The 14,847-nt window shown below is 41.7% G+C and overlaps 1 protein-coding gene across 1 annotated transcript; it reads right to left on the bottom strand.

Moving 5' to 3' along the window:
• Positions 1 to 1,634: 1,634 nt before the first annotated feature.
• On the bottom strand, positions 1,635 to 10,050 carry ZBTB33 (zinc finger and BTB domain containing 33). Its single transcript, XM_072125971.1, has 2 exons — positions 9,639 to 10,050; positions 1,635 to 7,437 (listed from the first exon to the last, which is right to left on the bottom strand). The coding sequence occupies exon 2, from the start codon at positions 7,433 to 7,435 to the stop codon at positions 5,426 to 5,428; it is 2,010 nt and encodes a 669-aa protein (XP_071982072.1). The 5' UTR covers positions 7,436 to 7,437; positions 9,639 to 10,050; the 3' UTR covers positions 1,635 to 5,425.
• Positions 10,051 to 14,847: the final 4,797 nt, after the last annotated feature.

Here is a 14,847-nt window from a genome sequence, read left to right as displayed (position 1 = left end):
AAATCAAGTGATTATACACTATTACCTGCATTCCATTTCAACAAGTATAATATATATCCATGCCCGTTTTTTCCGTCGGGGGAATTTATCATGATTATGGTAATCGGAATACCCCCCAATCGCACCCAATATACTAATGCTGACTCCGGCCTCTTGGCATATAGGGTGCACCATTATTCTACACTAGGTCCGGCCTGGCATAGAATTCTGCTATATAGCCTGTACCAGGATTCTCCAACGTGATCCTTTTAGCATCTTTCTTTATTATGAGTGTGCTTCCTCGTCTGGAAGTCTGGTTAGCTACCAAGTCTACCAAAAAATTTATGGAGGATCTCCCACTCAAGTGCAGGAGTCCCCTCATGGCCATCATATGAGGTCAGGCACCAGGAGGCACTCCAAGATCCCATTTTCTGTTAATTTTATTGCTATTTTTCGATTTCTGTGCTATGCTTGTGCACAACATGCTGTGTGTTGATAATGTTCTTATATAAGATGATGCTTATGATATAAGATCCCTAATGACACACTCGGATCTGATATCTTGCCTATATTATCAAACATACACTTACCATTTCTATGCCCCCAACCTCCCCTCTTCTGGCATCTACCACCAGGATGAATGACTATGCAAATAAGCCTGAGAGGCTCCATAGGTGTTAATGGAGCCTGGAGCACCTCAGACTCATTTGCTTGGTTATGCCTGTAGAGTCTCCTCTGCTGGACAGGGAGTATCTGGCTCTGCTGCTTTCTTCCTCTCCCCCCTGCTCCTGCAGTACAGCAGAGAAATCTGACCAGACAGGAAGACCTGCCCAGCCATAGTCAAGACTGAGTTTATGGTCTTATCCAATGACAATCAAAATATACATCAGGACTAGAGATGAGCAAGCACTAAAATGCTCGAGTGCTCGTTACTCGAGTCAAAATTTTCCCGATGCTCGAGTGCTCGTATTGAATGGGAGACTCGAGCATTTTTCAAGCGGACCAAGGCTCTGCAATAAAATGTGTCATTTTATTGAGAAATTGTTTTTTTTTATTCAATGGAATATTTGTGGAACTTCAAAAAGGAGAATGACCCGTGTGAAACATCTGCACATACTATTGTGAAGAACAGCTTTCTGTACTAATATCTTCTGATAAGTTAGCAGATGTATGGAAACATCTGCAATGTTTCCATATTGCAGATGGTTCCGTACATCTGCTAACTTATCCAAAGACGCAAGTGCAGAACGGTGTTCTTCACAATAGTATGTGAAGAACAATATGTTCGGCACTAATGTCTTCTGATACGTTAGCAGATGTACGGAAATCTGCAATGTGTTCTTCACTTAAATGATCCTGTGTTCACTGTTTTCATTGTGTACTCGAACGAGCATCAAGCTCGGACGATTATACTCGCTCATCTCTAATCAGGACTGATAGACACAGGTTAGAATTATATGTGAAATGCTGAATTTTTGTTAGAGAATGTGTTATAATGCCATCCCGAGTATATTTAAGAATTTTGTCTTTGTTGGAATACCCCTTTAATAACATATACATATAGCTCTGTATCTTATAAACATGTCCTGCATGAAAAAAAAAATTCAAATAAAGTCAGGGAACACAACTCAGATTGAAAAAAAATGTTTATTGTTTTGCCATAGAAAGCTCTAAAGTCTAAAGGCTCAAGTATCGATTAGTGAAAAGTAGCACAAGAAAAAAAAAAAAAAAAAAGAAAAATGGTAAGTAAAGGCTGTACAAGTAAAATATATACACAACATGACTGGTACCAAATAAAATCATTTTGGAATAAGATCATTGAAGAATAAATGATAGACAACCCAATTTCTTAAAGAGAAACATAAGCATTCCAAGCCGGGTGAAACGGTTTTCTTTCTGTACAAGTGAAGACTGGAATGCTATCTGAGAAGCAATATTGTAAGGGCGCACAAGGTAAAGATTTCAGGGCAGTTATGAAAAGTGTTTGCTGTGGACAAGGCAGCTTTTCTTTCAGTCAATGTCATTAATCTCCCCGCTTATCTTGAATTTAAAATGTAGAAGAGTAACCTGAATATAAAAGACATTTAGCATCTATAGGAGAGAAAAAGATGTGCCAGGAGTAACGGACTTGTAGCGGCTTTTGTTTTGCTTGCAGCCTAGCATCTTTAGACAGCAGATTAATTGAAGTCTTAAATATATATTCAATAAGTGCAATGGTCTCTAAATAAATACTGCAAGGAAGGGTAGCGATATCTCATAGCATGCGGTCTCTCTAGTAGTATAAAAACCCTTTTCTTACAATTCATAGTATCTGTGCCTTGAAACCTTTCCATAGTGCCCAGACCTTTACTTTTTGTTACACGAGCACCAAATAGGACGTGTCAGTTTTGAAGCTTTTATTCCCTGTACTGCACATATTATTTAATAGTATGAAGGGAGTCTGTCAGTAGTTTATGGTTCACCGGGGAACTGACAGTCTGACAGACTCTGCTTTACGTAGACCTGCGGAGAGCAGCATGTGATGGAGACGAGCTTCTCTCTCTACATGATGTATAGGTTTACAAAAAAAAATGGGACAGGATTTCAAAAGCAGAGTAAATCCTAACTTTTAGGAGAGGCAGAGCCCTGATTACTTCTTCCACACAGAGGATAACTTACAGCTTTTACTGTATTGGTGTGGGTGGGGTAAGCAGGTCTCACTGTCAGGATTTAGGTTCCATTCCCACGATCGAGGCCTACAAACAAGGATCCCACGGTCCACTTTTTGCAGCCCTCGTGTCACCAGCATGTGTGGCCTGCTAAAACGATGACAGCAGAAAAGACTGTACAAGCCACACAATGGGGCAGGAATCCGACCTGCTCTTTGCTTTGCAGACAACACACAGGACTTTGAAACAACAGCTACCACATGGCCAAAAACTATTTCCATGAGCCTCTGCTTTCTTCTGACTTTAAAATCCTGCTACGAATCATAATCATAAATAACACTCTTAGATGGGATAGCAGAAAGCACCTGACCAACACAACCTAACATCTCCTAGTAAACAAATATACACACTTCAATGATGGAACCTTTGTATCACTTTCCCCTGGACCCTCTCTCGGTCACACTACTGTGGGCGTCCTCCTTCCAGTTCTCCTGCATTTTAGCTTATTATATACAGACATCTGCTCCTAGTCTTTGTACAATGTTAAGTATCCACAATGGTATAATCACACATAAAAAAACAAAACAAATCTCACTAGTTTACTAAGTTGTTAAAAAAAAAGCCCATATTAATTGGACTACCTGTACTATGCTAACTACATCAAGCCCCGTATTCTCTCCAGATCATTCATATCAAGCACCAAGTAGGAAAGCTCAACTCTTAAATGTTTGCAAGAATGGGAGGTCCACACTGCACAGCAGAGAGAAGTACATACATATACCTAGACTAAAGTGTAGATATGCTGGAACCGAACAAGTCTACAGTATGAGAAAAAAAAAATGTAAAAAAATAATTTATATCTGTCAAATCAGGTATCAGCCCAATATGAGAAGGCATCTTGTAAAATTATAGCACTTATCTCCAGAATTTTCAATTCAGCATCTCCACCAAGTTCTGTAGGCCTATGGCCTGTCTCTGCACCGCACTGAAGTTATATTATAAGCAGAATTAACCATTAGGGGCATCCAGACCACATTATCTCATGTCACAAACACTAGGGCTACTTATATTTATCCTTAAAACCATACCACAACCTTCCTTTTTAGTCAAAAACTTACCATATACTCGAGTATAAGCCTGGTTTTTCAGCACAAAAAAAATGTGCTGAAAACCCAAACTCTGCTTATACTCGAGTAAAAAAAATATAGGTTTTACCAGGTTTTTGTGGTAAAAATCAGGGGCCTCGGCTTATACGGTATTTCAATCCAAAGGAATAAAAATGTAGAAATGTATGAATTGTGTTGTGTGGTTTTAAAACACCTAAAAATAAAGCAATTTTTTTTTTTGTAAAAATGTATTTTGGTAAGACAACCATGTAGAAAGTCACTTATAACAGTAGTTGCTGTATAGCTGTAGTGTGGCTCATTGCATTGCTATAGGCCACAAAGTGAATGTAACCAACATGATCACCCAGGTCCAAGCATATGGCAGAAGCCCAAAATTATGTACTTGCATTTAAGATGTTTCAGCTGAACCCGCTAAAGTGCAAGGAAATGCACAAACACAATTTACACACCTTACAGCAAAAGCATGAAAAAAATTACAATTTGTAGATGTTTTTCTGTCACAATGAAACATCAGTAGTTAGAAGGGGTTGTCCGAGCCCCAAATTCCTTTATTTTTCTTAAATACTAAACAACCAACTTATAATGAACAGAACTGTAACATATTTTGCCTTCTAGAAGATCTGTGAGATGTAATTCGTTCCCTAGGGCTATTTCCTCCTATATGCTATAGTTCCCCCATCAGCCCTCCCTCCGCTCTGAGGGGTAGCCTTTGTAAACCTTCACTGCCCCTACATCCACAATATGCCAGAGGTGTCAGACAGAGAAGCACACAAATTTCAGCTCGGACATCCCCTCTAAGACAAATAATGACATCAACAACATTGGTAAGAACATTTCATAAAACAAGTTATTAAAAGTTTGTCACTCATCAGCATCAGACCTCCCTTCCCACATGAACAGCTTTGTATGCATTACATCTGACCTGCACATTACATCTGACCTGCACATTACATTATTCCTGACTAACTCAAAGCATTAATATGTTCATCTACTGTCTACAGGCGCTCCTGATTGGGCCAACAACAAGGAGGGCTACGCACATTTTTTGTTGATACCCAATCATTTTATTCTAAAGGTAAGATGCAGACAGAGGTGACTAGTGTCGCCTTATTACCCTCTCCACATCCAGAATAAACCTTATGATAGGTGCAGGTTTCTGTGCCTGTACTTATGACTTATCCTGTAGTACACAACATGGGAATTCCATTTTAAAGGAGTGGAAGACCTTAAATTCTGTCCCCTTTACTGAAATGAGAGAAGATGTAACTTTCTTTATACCTGGCGAGGTAAATGAATGACAACATGAAATTTCTTCATTTTAAAGTGCACATAAGCCTAATTATTGGGAAGCAGGTCTAACGCTGAATCAGCTTCAGTGAATGTAATGCACACCTTTATTTTTTGTTATAACACAATTCTGTCCCCGACCATGATTTCCTATAAAAAGCTTGCAAAAACCAAAAAGTTAGGCCAATAGTCTCAGTAAATTTAGCATCATGGGCCTGGTAAAAGAATGCGGAGAAGATGCCTTCACCTAATGGATGCAACTGGTAAGAAAGACTAAAACTATGCCGTTTTGTAGGCTATATTAAAATTATTTAAAAAAAAATTCCTGACAAGCAGTTCTCCTGTAGATCATGTACTCCGTGTTCTTAATGCACGTTACAATGATTAATAGGATTCTGGTATAACAAACTCAAATTCAGTACTGCCTTCTGAAGTAGTTGGCTTAAACATGTTCTGGTTGGACTGCTGTATGAAGATATCGTCCCAATTTACAGGTTTTGGCCCACCACCAGAGTGGTTCTCAGCAGATGCTGGTTCAGATTTGTCCGGATCAATGTCATATACGATTCCACCATCATTGATAACGGGGGTAGAATTGGAATTTTCCGATATGTATGCATACTGTCTGATCTGTAATGTCTTGCATGGATTTAGGCGGTAAAGCTTTGAGTCTCCAGCGGGGTCCAAACTGTGAACAGATCGAATGTGTGACGCCATGACTTGGTAATTAATAAATGAGCTACCACAAGTCAAGCACTGATATCTTCTCTCACCTGTATGGTGAATTTCATGTTTAGTACGATATTCAGCAAGAGGAAAGACTCTCTCACAATAACGACAAGGATATTTCTTTTCCCAGGAGTGAACATTGAAATGTCTTCGTAAACTTGTCAGACAAACGTATGATCTTTTGCATACAATGCAGATATAATAGACTCTTCCATCAACAATGAGCTCGTAGTGGTCCTCGTGTTTTAGTTTCATTCGTTTACGATTGGGAAACTCCTCATCATCCACCTCCAGCTTGGCCAACCCTTCTTCAGGATCTTCCTTGATGGGAATCACTATGTCATATGTATCTTCACCAATATTTGCATAAACTTTGCACCCGGTTGACAATCCCTCAATCTCCGACGCGGTGTCCAACGTGATTATTTTCTTTCCGTCTATTATGCGTCGAGGCTCAGAAGAGTCTTTACTAGTTCCAGAAACAACGTCGGCAATCTTGATTTTAAACTCCCCTGGTTTGGAAGATCCGGGGCTGAAGGTTACCACCTGCTTTTTTTGCACACCATCAAAAGACACATTTTTGTGTGTAATTGTAGGCTGTTCCACTGATACTACTGAGGAAGCAGGAGGAGATGTAATGCAATTTCCATCTAATATCAGTTCTGTTTTAGGTTTAACCATTCCAATAGGTTGTAGTTTTGGCAAGTTTTGGGGAGCATCAGTGGGGGTTGGTTTCTGAGTGGACTCTGTTGAGATGGAAGAGGAGCTGTTTTGGGAAGTTTGGACAGGAACAGCAGGTGTAACTGGGGCCGGCTGTGGAGCTGGAGGGGCAGCAGAAGCATTTGCAGGGGGATCTGGAGTAGAAACTTTTGTATCTGTGTTACTTGGGACAGGAGAAATGTTTTTTAAAGGGGGGTTTGTTGTAGGTGTAGCTTTTTCATTTGGCTGCGGAGGTTCACTCGTCGGGACAGGTGTTTTTGGATCAGTGGGGGTCTCATTTGGAACACTAGTTGGGATTTCCACTGGTTCTGTTTTTTCCTGACCTTTCTTCACTTGTTTTGTTGGCAATGTCTCAGAACAAAAGATCACATCATCATCATCGTCAGACTCATCTTCTATGACATTTGTTTCTATGGTTGAATCTTTAGAGAATGATAAGGAGAATGATTCAGCGATGATTGGCATTCCTGAGTCTTTCCCTGCACTTGATGATGGAGAGTTTTTAGGCGATGACTTTGGATCTGAATTAGACTGGGCTTCAGGTGAACCATCCAGACCTCCACCAGACATACTCTTCACTTGTGATAAGGGTATTCCAAGCTCTGCTATGAAGGGAACTCCTAGCAATTTTCCAGATTTTATCAGTTCTTCCAGCATGTCACTTTTCACACGAAAAATTTTAGCACTGTAAATATAGTTGAGAATTTCTGCAAATATTTCCGCTCTGAGGAAATTCAATTCCACGACTGGTCCAGCGACAATGAACAGCTGGTGGAAATAAGTGCTGCAGGCAGAAAGAATATTCTTGTGAGCCCTGAATTTTCGATCTTCAACGATGACAGTGACATCACAATACAAGCCCTGCAGCCGCTGGTCATTTAATGTTTGCAATAAGTTGCCGGAATATTGGGTGTCAGTTGCCGTTATTAATTTCTTTGCCTCCATGTCTGCAAAGAAATATAAAAATGTGTCAGCCCACAAGTATCAATAACACACGTGAAAGTCAATAGCGATAAACTGAAATGCTAATACAGTCACTGTAAAAGAAAAGTGATATATGTTCAGACGGTCAGCAGCGCAGCATGTTTGGAGACACTTGACCTGACCAGGGTGACGGACTTTGTGGGAATTAGTCGGACACGAGCACTTCCAAAGAAATCAGCCAACTGACAGCTACTTTAACAGGATATAACAGGGATTGTTATACCCCACCCACAGCATGGTGCAGGAAATCCCACCCATCAGAAGAACAGGGGTCCCGAGAAATCCGATGAGACCCCCACAGATCACAAGAACAAGGTGACTGATGGGGTCCCAGATACCTCCGTCGGACCCCTCGTCGCTCCCCTAGAGTAATGGAGCAGACGACTGAATAACCGTTCTGCCACATTCATCTCTATGGAGCTGACGGAGCTTGCCGAGCCCCACACTCTTAGCTCCACTCATCTCCGGGAGCAACAAGGGTCCAACAGAGGTACCTGGGACTCCATCAGACCCCTCTTTCTCATGATCTGTGGGGGTTTCATCCTGGAAAAGACCAATGTTAGACTATTTTTAACCCTTTTATTACTGAAAGTTGTGACAAGACATACATGATGAAAATGTAGGTTATTAGTTACTACATTGTAGAAGGGCCCAGCAGAATGTGCGATCTATAGGGCCAATTACTATGGTTACTTTTGCAGAAATGCTTTCACAATATAAATTTAACTTCTAATTTTTTTCAATGTTCTTAACGGTGAGGGGGTTATTAAACTTTGTAATATTTATGGGTTAATACATTTTGTGCCTTTTCCGTACAGGTTAGAACTTCTATTCACTCATATTATGTACTACACGTTTAATATAATGGTTTACTGTTAGACCATATAAGAATGCAATGTGACTATGAAGTTGGAGGAGGATGGATAAAGCTTTGGGGAGTTGAAGAAAATGATATTCCCCAGTGTCCATGGACTTTGCATGAGCTGGCAGCAGATGTGCTGGACTCTAGTCAAACTCCGAGGTCACTGATGGTAACCATGAATGATCTGGCATTTCTTCACAATATTCTGGATGGATGATAAAGGGGTATTCCACATTATGGATATATTCTCACTGGTGGCATTACACGAGAGTAGGCGAACCTTTATTCTACAGGGCCACCAAGGCTGGGCATATAGGGCACAGTATAAAACTAATTTATTTCTCTGGGAAAAGAAAAAAAAAAAAAAAAAAAAAAAAGACCCAAGATGTTCAGCAAATTACTTTATTATTAATATAACAAGAAGTATATCCCCACATAAAGGCAAAGTCAAATAATTAAAGGGATGGAGGCTACGAGGCCAATAACTTATTAGCCACCCATGTGATGCACAGAGCCTCTATAGCCATCAGCACCTCGTACACCTAGTGATGCCAGGCAGGGCCGGGTCTCTGAGGCTATAGAGAACATATGGCAGGAAAGAAGATCTAGGATGTCTGCGCTGGCTGCAGGTGGTGTCACTATTCTGCCACCTCCATGGCAACCACCACTGCAGAGGGGGATGTTGTGCACCCTTCCCATACATTATTACAGGCCTGACACAACTAGGGAGTAAGACACAATTCAGACAGATTTTGGGCATGAAGCATCTTGCAGGTGGGCGTCTGTCCCATACCGGTGACCCCTTCATCACTATGGCCTGTACTTACATGGAGCTCCCCTGAGGAGGGGCCCAGCTCTGGCCTTTGCACCAATATTGACCCTCCTCCCCCTCTCCATCCATGCTCTGCACCCAGTTAAACGCCAAATAATCGCAAATCGATCACTCCCTTCAGGGATCGTACAAGACAATCGGCCGATCAGGCCCCCTGCACACGGGGAGCTCCCGGCCTCCATGCTGCGCTCAGCAGCGGCCTACACCCCAGGCCAGCCGCCGGCCTATGAGGCCTCAGGGCCCGCAGCCCCCACAGCGAGGCATCGGGCCCTGCCCCGTGTACAGCCTGGGCCCGCACATGACAACATGGCGGCGCTCACAAAGGAAAAGACCGGGACAGCTCCTGGCGCTGAGGAGTCTAGGCCCCGGCGCACACTGTGCGGCACACTCACAGCCCGCATTATGCTTCCCACCCCTGTGACACAAACCGCAGCCGCAAGAGCCCCGGTCACCCAGTGTGCGGTATTTACCTGCTGTCCCCGGGCCACCCGGTGCCTCGGCTTCCGCAGACAACGAATGAACAAGCTCCTCCCGCACACACCGAGCACCGCTGCACCACCAGGCTGTGACCTGCAGAGGGCACCCGAGGCCGCCCCCAGTGACCGAACTGCCAGACAAGCGCTCGGGAAAATTCGACAATTTCCGGTAATGTGGAATCTCGCGAGAGTCTCATGTATTCCTGCCTTTGCTGTAGGGTTCGGTTACACGTGGGAGTCTCCGGCTCTAAGCGCTCATATTACGTCCACAACTCACATCCAGACATTGTGACGGCCTAACCGTCTATCGCTTCATACAGTATAACGCTACGTATTACAGCGCCGTATTAATGGGGGACATAAGAAAAAAAATGGTCAGTCTTTGTTCCAACGCACAATGCGGTCACAGGCGGAGGTCAGCGCCCCCTCGTGTTCAGGAGAGGAAATCGCATAACTCGGTTTTGTTGAGTGTGGCGGCACGGGAAGCGCGCGACCGGGGGGAGGAAACTGTGCTCGTGCACGTGGCCGCTCTCCAGGGTCCTGCTCCTCAATTTGCTGCCCATTGTTTGCCAATAGTCATGGGGTAGAGAGGTCTATGGGCCCCCTCAAGTAGCACCCCAAGTGGTCTCAAAAACACCCCGCATGTGGATGTAAATCAAAATTTTGCCACATGTCAGGGGCATAAGTAAAGCAATGCCATGGGCAATGGAAGGGCACATTTAGCAGGACTTGATGACAGGCAAAATGTGGAACTTGCAAGCTGTGCCATCTAGAGGGGTTATTTTTATGTGTTTTTTTCACATTTTTTCAATGAATCTGTGGACTGTCGAAAAATTTTAGAGCCTGTCCTACACAGAAGTCTAAGGGTGATGACACAAGTAGCGCTTTGTCTGCGTTTGAACACGGCCCTCCCCGGTAGGTGCGGCTTTGTCTGCGTTTGCGTTTGGCACCGGCCTAAGTGCAGACAAAGCGGTGCGCGTGGCACCGGCCTATGGGTAAAACAAAAACGGATGCGCATTCAAGATGAATCTGGAACGGGTATTATGCCTTCTGCATCAGTTTTTGCAGATGTGAATAAAAATGGAAGAGCGGATGCCATATGGATAGGAAAAAAACGGATGCAGATACCAAATGGGAAGAATATAGATCTATTTTTAATGACATGTGACGTAACTGTGCATTTCTGTGCACAGGGATCTGATGGGGTCCTCTTCATATGTACTGGAGGTTTCTGCATAATCCAGGCATCAATTGTGGATGTTACATGCAGTGACAAAAGTCTGCCTCATTTAATTGCCAATGACACTTGTGTCGCCCCTATGAGGCATCATCTCCGAGACTCAGAGGCTGGTAATTAGGCGCCATGTCTTACAATCTAGACAGCAATAGGTGAACAGCAAAATCAACATTTACTGAAAAATTGTTGTATTCGGATATATAGAAGGAGCCTAAAAATACAGTTAAAAAACATCAAAGTTCATATCACCCCTCTTTCATTACAGCAGAAATAAACAAACATAAAAATGTTAGGTGTCCTTTGTCCAAAAAAAGCCCGATAAGAATGATTATTACCAGAAAAAAAAAACATCCAAATGTCCAAATCACCACTTTTTGGCCATTTCGCAAAATAGTGTGAATAAAAAGTGATTGAAAGGTTGTACAGACAAATAGTATCTTACATAGGTCCGTACACCGAAGTATGAAAAACTATGGTGAAACAAAGTAGGTTTTTTTGTACACAAGATTTTTAGAAATTGGCTGTGTCCTTATAAGGTTAATGACAGCCCCTTATAACAGCCCCCAGATTAGCCGTTCCCTTATAAACCCATCCGGATGATGTGCATCTTTTTTATGTCAATGTCTTTATTCCTGCTACATTTATTTCTGTAATTTTTTTTCCTAATAATTCTGCAACTTCTCATCCCATCTTGCCTTATAGTAATGTCCCCTGGGTTGTTGACCCACTGTGTTATCTAACCGATTTGATTTTGGGCCACCACTAAGGTCTTTCTCCCTGGATCTCTCTATATTTCACCCTTTCATCCTTATACAGGGACCTCGGCCTTTAACTGTTGTTCTCATTGAGGAGAGTTGGACCAGCAAGCACAAAGACACCGGTACATGACACAGAGGGATCAGGCAAGCGTATGGTGACATCACTCATGTCTGCTGAAATTGGTGAGCCGGTAATGGCCATGAACCACCAATTTTACGCTTATCTTTGTCAGGAACATTCTGGGTCCTGAACTAGACGCAAATGTTATTTAGTTAATCGGTTACCTCTCTTGCACCTGCATTTATCATTTCTTTCATCTTCTCATTTCTGCTTACAAGGACTCCACATATCCCCTTCATTCTCAGATGTCATCACAATTTCTAAAGAGACTGCAACCTTTCAATGTCACAGCTACACAATAACCACAATCAAACTATGTGTTACATATTCCCACTCTATTCCTTTTTCAGGGTGTGGTCACACATTGCGTTTATCGCATGCATTTGAAAATGCATTACAACAAAATGCAACCATTAATGCATTGTTAACACATGCATTTGTAAATGTAATATTAACACATATGTTAACACAAGCGATACCATTTGCGTTTCGTAAACACAAGTGTTAACAGCTGTTTAATTAGGCAAATCTCTCTTCAGCTGTTGCAAAAATTGCAGCCTTAATTGTGAGATGCCTAAACTCTTTGCTTCAAGGATGTTCTTCTTTTTTGACTTTCCACATATAATGTCGAAATATTTTTGTTCATTGCTAAAACTAAAAAAAAATTAATAAAAATACAGTTACATGTAAAAAAAGCAAAGGGTGGTCACACCAAATATTGATTTCTATACAATTAAACCGTGTCATGCATGTGTTTGCCCTGGTAAGTGCGGCTCCCACACCAGTAAAAAATTGTAACTATACCACACATAAACCCAACTGGGTCCTGGTGTTATAGAGCCTAAGAATAATTTTTGATATAAAAATATAGTCTTTATTGGTATACATTAAAAACAATTAAAATACAACAAATCCCCATCATTCAGATGGAAACGACCAGATGCCTCTAATATGGGCTAACTGGCGTACTCAGTCCCCCCTTAAGTCAAAGTGCAGACAGTCTGGATGACCCACAGGTAATATCTAACATGACATAGGGAAACATTCAGTGCATAAATAGTTAAGCCATATAACCATACCTAGTGCGGTCTATTCGGGGGGAAGAGGCTGGCTGCCCCACGCGTATCGCCACCTCCAAGTGGCGATACGCGTGGGGCAGCCAGCCTCTTCCCCCCGAATAGACCGCACTAGGTATGGTTATATGGCTTAACTATTTATGCACTGAATGTTTCCCTATGTCATGTTAGATATTACCTGTGGGTCATCGAGACTGTCTGCACTTTGACTTAAGGGGGGACTGAGTACGCCAGTTAGCCCATATTAGAGGCATCTGGTCATTTCCATCTGAATGATGGGGATTTGTTGTATTTTAATTGTTTTTAATGTATACCAATAAAGACTATATTTTTATATCAAAAATTATTCTTAGGCTTTATAACACCAGGACCCAGTTGGGTTTATGTGTGGTATAGAACCAAATATTGATTTGGGGTGATTTTCGTCCACTGTTCCTCCAGTTTCTTCCACAGTTCTGTGGCTGTTGTGGGCCTCTTGGCTATCACTTTGTAAACCAAGAATTTTCAAGAGGTTTAGATCAGGACTCTATATTTCGTTGTTCCAATGTTTTCTGTTCCAAGGAACTGCTTTACCCATTTTGTTGTATGACAGGAGGGCATTGTCCTGCTTAAAAAAATGCTGGCTGATTAAGTGATGAATGCAAGGAAAGATTCACATGTTGTTGGTACAGATTCTGTTTCAGACGTGCATTTACTTTACCATGTAGCTGTATGAGAAGTCCAACCCCTGCTGCAGAAAACATTTCTCAAACAATCACACTTCCTTCACCACCTTTCACTGACTACTTTACACACTTTGGGTTCAGTGTTTCCCGGGTTTGTTGAAGACCCAAATAAATTAAATATACTTTCATCACTTAAATGAACTATGGACCACTTCTCTGTCCACACAACATGCTCCTCAGCAAAAGTGATTCTTTTTGCTAAAGAGATATATTGTCACCTCAGCATGGGGTTTCTGTCCAAATTCTCTTAAAAGTAGTGACACTGTATGATGAGACAGATCTGTAATCTGTTCAGTGCTGAACTGGTAAGCAATTCCAGCTGCAGTGCTGAAATAATTACCCATGGAGATTCTGTGCATTATGCTTTCCTCTCTTGCATTTATCTTTTTAAGACGACCTGCCTTCTTGGAGGACTTGATTGAGTTTGTTGTAAAGATGCAATACAGGCAGTCCCCGGGTTACATACAAGATAGGGTCCAGAGGTTTGTTCTTAAGTTGAATTTGTATGTAAGTTGAATCTGTATATTTTATAATTGTAGATCCAGACAAAAAAAATTTTGGCCCCAGTGACAATTGGAGTTTAAACATTTTTTGTTGTAATGGGACCAAGTATTATCAATAAAGCTTCATTACATACACCTTAAGGCCGATTATTGCAGTCTGTGACTATAGTAAAGCAAACTATGGGTTGTCTGTAAGTGGGGTGTCTTTAAGTAGGGGACCGTCTGTATTCTAGAAATCACAGACTTGGGCTTCATCTAGAAAACTTGCTTCTGGAGGGTTTCAGTCACTATGGAACAGCACACCATTTCAACAAACTGGAAAGTTAGGCTGCCAATTAAATAGGGTTTGTCAGATAATTAACGATTAGTATGAGGTGTCAGATTAACACCAATGAGTATGGTTTCACATTTGAGTGTGTAGTGCGTATCTGTTGCGCTTTAGTTGCATTGTATCTCAGTTTTGCTTGCAATTTGTCTCCACGTCAGCAAAAAACCCTGAAGGTTTAACATTAGTTTGAAAATATAACACCTGGTTTCCCAGCTTCATCACTGAAAAAAATGGACCTGTCATCAGTTTTTTTTTTCCAACAGCCATGTTGAACAATGAGATGGATCATTTTTTTTCTAATTTGGGCCCCATGGGATGACTTTTGGAGATGTAAAAATGACATACTGTAGGTACAGGCGGTCCCCTACTTAAGAACACTCGACTTACATACGACCCCTAGTTACAAATGGACCTCTGGATATTGGTAATTTATTGTACTTTAGTCCTAGGCTACA

The sequence above is a fragment of the Engystomops pustulosus genome, chromosome 9 (genome assembly GCF_040894005.1).
Source record: "Engystomops pustulosus chromosome 9, aEngPut4.maternal, whole genome shotgun sequence".
NCBI lineage: Eukaryota > Metazoa > Chordata > Amphibia > Anura > Leptodactylidae > Engystomops > Engystomops pustulosus.
The sequence above is the reverse complement of the archived record's forward strand: the minus strand, read 5'-3'. Positions and strand labels throughout refer to the sequence as shown.

Bases quoted from the DNA above. Each gene is read 5' to 3' on its own strand.
- ZBTB33 (XM_072125971.1), bottom strand. From the start codon at position 7,435: ATGGAGGCAAAGAAATTAATAACGGCAACTGACACCCAATATTCCGGC.